The sequence below is a fragment of the Silene latifolia genome, chromosome X, assembly GCF_048544455.1.
Source record: "Silene latifolia isolate original U9 population chromosome X, ASM4854445v1, whole genome shotgun sequence".
Taxonomy (NCBI): domain Eukaryota; kingdom Viridiplantae; phylum Streptophyta; class Magnoliopsida; order Caryophyllales; family Caryophyllaceae; genus Silene; species Silene latifolia.
Genome location: NC_133537.1, coordinates 244,260,861 through 244,268,323, shown reverse-complemented (window position 1 = coordinate 244,268,323; position 7,463 = coordinate 244,260,861). Strand labels below are relative to the sequence as shown.

Sequence of the window (7,463 nt, the reverse complement as noted above, 5' to 3'; positions counted from 1 at the left end):
TTGGCTTTGTCTTCATTTTTATTTGAACTTTCTTCTTTTGATGATTCCCCTTCTTGCACCACAACTTCATTCTCACTAGCTCTCACAACTTCATCCTCAACTTGCTTCTTCGGTGCTTCATACCTTGTACCACTCCTCAAGTGAATGGCACTAACCGTTTCATGTCTAGGGGGATTACTTTGTGGTGGTAATTGCCCCTTTTGTCTTTGTGAGCTCGAAGATGCTAGTTGGGTCAATTGTGTTTCCAACATCTTGGTGTGAGCTAGAATGTTGTTGATGGTAGTGTCTTTTGCTTGGCTATCTTTTTGCATTTGGGTGAAAAATTCTTGTTGATTCTTTTGCATTTGGAGGACCGCTTTTTGGACATCAAAACCTTGGTCATTGTGGTGATTGTATGGATTTTGATTTTGGTAGCCTTGGTTTTGATTGTAAAAGGGTCTTTGATTTTGATTTCTCATGGGTGGTGGAGTGTATGTTGTTTGAGGGTTTTGGACATTTTGGCTTTTGTATGAGAGATTTGGATGGAACTTGGTGTTTTCATTGTAAAAATTTGAATAAGGGGTACCACTTTTGTAAGCTTGGAAAGCATTAACTTGTTCGGTTGTTCCCCTACACTCACTTGAGTCATGACCCAAGGTTCCACAATTCTCACATATCCCGCTTAGGATTGATGAGGATGCCGTCATGGCATTGACATGATGCTTCGATGATTTTGAGTTTTCCTCAAGTCTAGCCATAGCTTGTTCAAACTTCAAGTTGATTGTGTCAATGTGAGCACTAAGTTGAGCACCCAATTGAGTAACGGTGTCCACTTCATACTTTCCTCCTCTAGTAGCCTTGCGAGGTCTACTATATTGTGAATTATGGACCGCCATTTCCTCAATCTTGTTCCATGTTTGATTGTCATCAACTTCGGTGAACATTCCATTTGATCCCATATTGAGAATGTTCCTTGAATCTTCATATAAACCATTCCAAAATTGTTGCACTAAAAACCATTCGCTAAGTCCATGGTGAGGACATGAGCGACAAATACCTTTGAACCGCTCCCAAGCTTCATACAAAGATTCTTCATCCCTTTGCTTAAAACCCGTAATTTGAGCTCTTAGCATATTGGTCTTTTCCGGTGGGTAGAATTTTTTGTAGAAAGCTAGAGCTAGCTTCTTCCAAGAATCTATTCCAAGGGTGGCCTTATCAAGGCCCTTCAACCATTGCTTTGTGGTGCCGATTAACGAAAAAGGAAATGAGACCCATCTTATTTGGTCTTGAGTCACGCCCGTTTGAGAGATAGCTTCACAATAATCGCAAAAGGTTTCCATATGAGAATGAGGGTCCTCACTAGGCATTCCCCCGAATTGGCTCCTCTCAACTAGTTGGATGAAGGCGGACTTGGCAATAAAGTTTCCGGTAAGATGTTGTGGGGTAGGAGTACCATTTGGTAAATCCTCCTCGGTGGGTATAGAGTGTGACGAGAATTTAGGCATTGTAGGTGGATTTTGTGTGGTATTGTTTAATGGGTTCTCTTCTCCTTCTATTGCGAAAGGATTGACAAACTCACTAGTGGGTTGAACAACTTCACCTCCCAAATTCCTCCTAACAAGTCTCCTATTATTCGTCAAGGTTCTTTCGATTTCACGGTCAAAAGGTAACAAATCTCTTTGTAACCTTCTAGACATGCAAAATATCAAACAACTTGAAAACAATTAGAACAAACCTTGAGGAGTTTTACTTCCCCAAGGTGAAAAAGACACAACTAATAACAATAAAAGAAATCTTAAATCAATTAAACACCGTCCCCGGCAACGGCGCCATTTTTGATCGAGTCCATTTCGTTTCACAAATTAAGCATATGTGGTCGTTGGTCAATGGTCGATACAAAACACAATTTATACTTCACAAACAACTCTACAATTAGTAAAGAGGCAAGTAAAGGTCGGATCCCAAGGGACGGGTATTGAAATGAAGATTCTATTGTAACTAGTGGTGTCTAGGGGTGTCACAAATTGGGTTGATGTAGAAGGTTACTAAACTAAGATATCAATGAAAATAAACTAACAAGGTAAATAAAATAAGGGTGTAAACAATTGATTAAAAGCACTAGGGTGTCATGGGTTCATAGGAGAATCATGGGATATGATCATACAAACATGTTCTCAAATTATAAGCAAGCAATTATTGTTGTGATGGATTGAGTTGGGTTATATCTTACAATCCTAGGAAAGTTTGGGTCCCGGAGCCGAATCGATTAGATTGTACAACACCTACAAGTCGACTTAATCTTTCCTACTTAACACATGCATGGTCTAAAAAGACTCGAGTTGGGTTATGTCTTACAAGTCAAGTTGAAAGGATAGAAGATGATAGTAAATGCAAGGATTCATAGGCTTAGCATTTCATCAAATATAACATGTGCATGTATTAAGATCAAAACAAGCAAGCAAATAAGATATGAAAGCATATTAATTTAAGTATGAATCATTCCCCATGTTGGTTTTCCCTAATCACCCATTAAACCCTAGCTAAGAGACTACTCACTCATTATCATATTGATCATGCTAGAAAGGTTGTCAATCATACTAACATAATGAAACATGATGAATAAATGAAAGTAATTAGCAATAATTAAAAAAGGGATTAAGAGATTATACCTACTAATGATTCCAATAATAAAGCAAGAATAATAGAAGTACTTGAATCCTAGATTGAGAGGTTGTCAATCTCCCAATAATAACCCAAATAATCTTCAATTACCCAAAATAAAGTAAGAACAAGAGAGAGATTAAAGAACTAAAACTTGGATTAAAACTTGATTAATATTTGATTACAATATTGAAGAGAGATTTGATTAATATTAACTACACTAATTATTGATAAGATGAACATGCTCCTCTAATTAGACTAATGGGGTATTTATAGTGAAAATTAGGGAGGATGCATTAGGGTTAACTAAGGGCTAAACTAGTAATTACACTTTTTAAGTTGAGCAAGGAGACTCCGGGATTCTCCGAGAGAAGGGCTTCTCTTATCGTTGCTAGAAGAATGAAAACGTGCTGTGCTGAAATCCGTGCGGATGGGAGTCGGGACGGCCGGATCTGGGCTGAGGAATCCGAGCGGATTCTTGGGCAAGACGCTCGGATTGGCGAGGGGGAATCCGAGCGGATTCCTTTGAGGGACGCTCGGATTGGGCTTGGACGGACGGATTGTGTACAATCCGTTCGGATTGTCTAGCAGCATCTTTTCTTCTTCTTTTCTTCATGAATTCCTTGGGGATTTCCTTGGGGACTCAAGGATCCTTTTCTCAACATTGCTCTTCTACTATGCTATGTACAAAGGCCTTCTAGTCTTGTCTCTCCTTGATGCTTGGTCATTGAATATGATCAATTTAGCTTTGTTTTGCCATGAAAATGCAAGATTCTTACTCCTTTCCTACCAAGGGATCAAAATCTCAAAGAATATGCAAAACAAAGAACTAAAGATAAGAAATGACCCAAATAGGCACTAAAAAGCATGAAAACAATGGTAATTCGGGGGCTAAATATGCGCCAATTATGGTCACATCATGGGCCTAATATCCTAATAGATATCACTAAACATATGAGGATTACAATGGTGAAGCCAGGGACATCCTGAACCAACGATTCTATTAATGTGTCCTATGGCCGATGAGCTTTTAAATGTAACAATTGTGAAACTCATATATCTTGAATCCCTTTACTTTTTTATGGTCCCATCTTCTTTTGCATAGTGGAGAGGGGACAACCCTTCCTTTTGTTTAGGCAAGAGGGGGAATTCCGCGTACAGTGGCTTCTAACACCATAGGGACCTTCCTCTTGACGAAAGCATTTAGTAATTGTGGATAAAAGTAGCCTAGTTATTCTATAGTGTCTCACATCGGATATATACTAGGATTAGTTCAAATAAAGGTCTTGTTTCTAGTCACCTCTTTACTCGGGACGAGTAAAGGTTCAGTTTGGGATATTTGATGCTGTCATGAAAAGCGCACTTTTAACCCCTTATTGAACCCCGTTTCACATTCTTTTTCATGCATTTTATGGTTATTTCGGCATATTTAGCTTCCTATTTGATTTTATATAAGATTTTAGCCCATTTGTAGGAAAGGAAGCAAATTAGGCGGAAATCGTGCAATTATGGAGCATTTAGAAGCTAAATTGAGGAAATTAATGACCAAGCATGAAGAGGAGACGAAAACTAGAAGGATGTAGTTCAACAAAGCAATATTTTAAGGCTAATGGAGTCAGCCCCCACGAACCTAGCGCCATCCCCACGGATTATGGGGGCAGCAATTGAAGAAGGAACAAAAGAGTAGAGGAGCCCAGGCGGGCAGAGCCACAACCCGGGTGAGCACCACCAGAAGCCGGGTGGATTCTCAGGCATGCCTCCCCTCTACTACTCAGAGACCGGGCGGGCAGAGACACAATCCGGGCAGGGCACTGTTTTTCTCGCCTTCGGACTTAAGTATATTTACTTAATTAGCCTTAATCTTGTGATTAGTATAAATACCTCTCATTCCATTAGGGTTGATAGACACTTTTAGAGGGATAATTAAGAACAACTACTTTAATTAGCATCTTAATCTTTCAATTAGCTTAATCTTTCAACAAATAATTCTTAGATCTAGTCTTTTTTTTGAAGAATTTTTGGGTTCTAATTGGAGAAGGTGACAATTCTTCATTACTCAAAGGGCTTCTTCTATTTTATTCATCATTATTGTTCATCTTCTTAAAGTTTGATATAATTCCTTAATCTCTACTTTATTTCTTGTTAATCCTTGTTATTCACTTACTTTGTTCATCATGTTTTCTATTGCTTTGATGATTGACACCATTATTTGCATGATCAACATGATAATGAGTGAGTAGTCCTCTAGCTAGGTGTTGGGCCTGATATTTCCGTACCATGCTCAGGATAGGCTTTTACCCTGGCCTGCCGATCAGGACAGAAACGTCAGAGCAACTCAAGGCTGGCACCAGGCAGGAGAGGACAACGGTCAAGCAAGCAAATATTATTTGACCAAGTCAAGCACAATTATGGAGAATAAATCGAGATTATTACACTAATTATGGAGCAATTAAGGAGAAGATTTTATCATAATTATCAAGCATTTACCCGGGTAATTATGGTGCATTGAAGGTGCAATTAATGGCGTCATTATGAGGAAATATTACGCCTTAATTGTGGAGATTGTTCAGCATATGAAGATTACTATATAAGGAGGAGCCAAGATCATTCCAAGACACATCCAACAAGATTACAAGCTACACTATCACAATACTTAGAGCAAAATACGTTGTTGTGCTAATTATATAATTATTCTCCATAAATTATAGTGAAATCTTTCCTAACTTGGTGCCCGTGGTTTTTTTCTCATTTAAGGGTTTTCCACTTACAAAATCTATTGTCTTACTCGTTTTCTTTATTTCCTTTTCCTTATGCATTTTAAGCCTGCCCTGCAGTAATATACAAGGTAGACGAGCTAGTTAACCCTGCAATCACTCTACCCTGACCTGATTTAGCTTTGTGCAGAATCCACCCAAAACAATTGGCGCCCACCGTGGGGCATCTAGCTCATTAATATCTTTTTTCCTTTCATGCAAAAAATCCAAAAAACAAATAAATTAGCAAAAACATGTCTCAAGCAACCATAGAAGAATAACTGACTGTTGCATTATAAAAAATAGCACAGTCAGAGGCTAAAATCTTGCAACTAAAAGAATCTGAATCAACCTTGAAACAAAAATTAGAAAAGTCAAAGGGATCAGGCTCCAAAATCCAGCCATGAACCCCATTCTCATCAATTATCAAACACTTTGATTTCTCAAGTTTTGGGAGTCCGAGTGGTGTCAAAAGTGTGATCAATTGTTGATGAAGAGACCCCCAAAGATGATAAAACTGATGAAACAGGAGCAGCCGTCATGATGGCAATAGTCCAGGAAATCAAGAAGCTCAATGAAAAATTCGAAAAAATACCTGAAGTCCCTGTAGCATGGAGGAAGCTGCCCCTGAGAGCTATGCTGACTCGCCTTTTATAGACGATATAGCTATAGTAGATCTCCCCAAGAAATTCGTGATTCCATCCATGAGGACCTATGATGGGACCTCGGATCCACAAAATCATGTGGCCTTCTACAAGCAAAAAAAATTGGCTGTTACTATTCCCAGTGAATTTATGCAGGTTTGCATGTGCAAAGGATTTGGAACAACACTGACCGGTCCTGCACTGCAGTGGTATATCAACCTGCCTAATGGAAGTATCAGATCCTTTGTTGACCTGATCAACACATTTAACTAGTAGTTCGCAAGTAGCAGGAAGTTGGAGAAACGTTCCAGTGACCTGTACAGGATTACCCAGAAACTAGATGACACCCTCGAAGTCTTCCTTGCCAGATTCAACATGGATAAAGTGTCAATTCCCAGGTGTGACGTTGGAACAGCAGTGGAAGCATTCAGGCATGGATTACTACCTAATAGTGATCTCTATGGTGAGCTGACCAAGTACCCCTGTTATTCTTTCGAAGATGCCTAGGAAACGACACTTGCTTATATCAAGCTGGAGGAAGACAATAGTTACAAGGTTGGAGGACCCTCCAATGCAAAAGACTATAACAAGCCAAATAGGAGAAGCTCCAGTAGGGGTAACAACTACAAGAGTGGTCCATATACCAGGCCTGATCAGTCAAAAGTCAACCTAGCGCAAGAACATCAAGGTAAGGCTAAATTTCATCCACCTATCTCTGAACATAACTTCTGTGTTGACATTGCAGGCCTGATCCAGCGACGGGATAACATGCGACCAGTGGTCAGGTGGCCTAGAAAGTCAAACAACCCAAATCCAAGGAAGGATCATACCAAGTGGTGTGAATTTCACATGGATATAGGACATACAATGGAGGATTACTTTACTCTCAGAAAGGAAGTGGCTTACCTGCTAAAAGCAGGATACCTCAAAGATCTGATCAAAGCCAGAGGCAGGAATGAAGATCCTAGCAAAATCAACCCAGAGCAAAAGTAGGAGCACAATATCCGTCCTCCACCTCCACTCTATGGAGTAACATTCATAAATGGCGGATCAGAGATTTGTGGCCTGACCAGTTCAGCAACAAAAAATATAGCCATGACTCCTCAAACTAAATCATCCTGCAAGCCTCGCAATATACAACCTATCACGTTCAGTGATTTTGATTTGGTGGACATCCCTGACGTGTATCATGATGGCCTGGTGATTTCCATGTAAGTTGGAACTGCCAACGTGAGAAGAATCTTGGCAGATGGAGGCAGCTCAGTAAACCTGATCATGTTAGATGTACTCAAAGCCATGAAGATCAGCGAGGATCAAATCACCAAGAAATCCAGTGTCTTGGTAGGATTTAGCGGTGAAACAAAGAATACATTAGGAGAGATATATCTCCCTACCTATGCTGAAGGCGTTGCTTCTTATGAAAGAT

General features: G+C 39.6%; 1 protein-coding gene and 1 non-coding gene across 2 annotated transcripts; both read left to right on the top strand.

The window, feature by feature from the left end:
- Positions 1-1,005: 1,005 nt before the first annotated feature.
- Positions 1,006-1,112, top strand: LOC141626037 (small nucleolar RNA R71). The gene has a single exon (XR_012535769.1). It is a non-coding gene; the product is annotated as a small nucleolar RNA R71 (small nucleolar RNA).
- Positions 1,113-6,004: 4,892 nt separating this feature from the next.
- LOC141619861 (uncharacterized) lies at positions 6,005-7,030 on the top strand. The gene is made up of 3 exons (XM_074436885.1): positions 6,005-6,193; positions 6,314-6,500; positions 6,783-7,030. Exons 1-3 carry the CDS (start codon positions 6,005-6,007, stop codon positions 7,028-7,030), a joined length of 624 nt encoding a protein of 207 aa, XP_074292986.1.
- Positions 7,031-7,463: the final 433 nt, after the last annotated feature.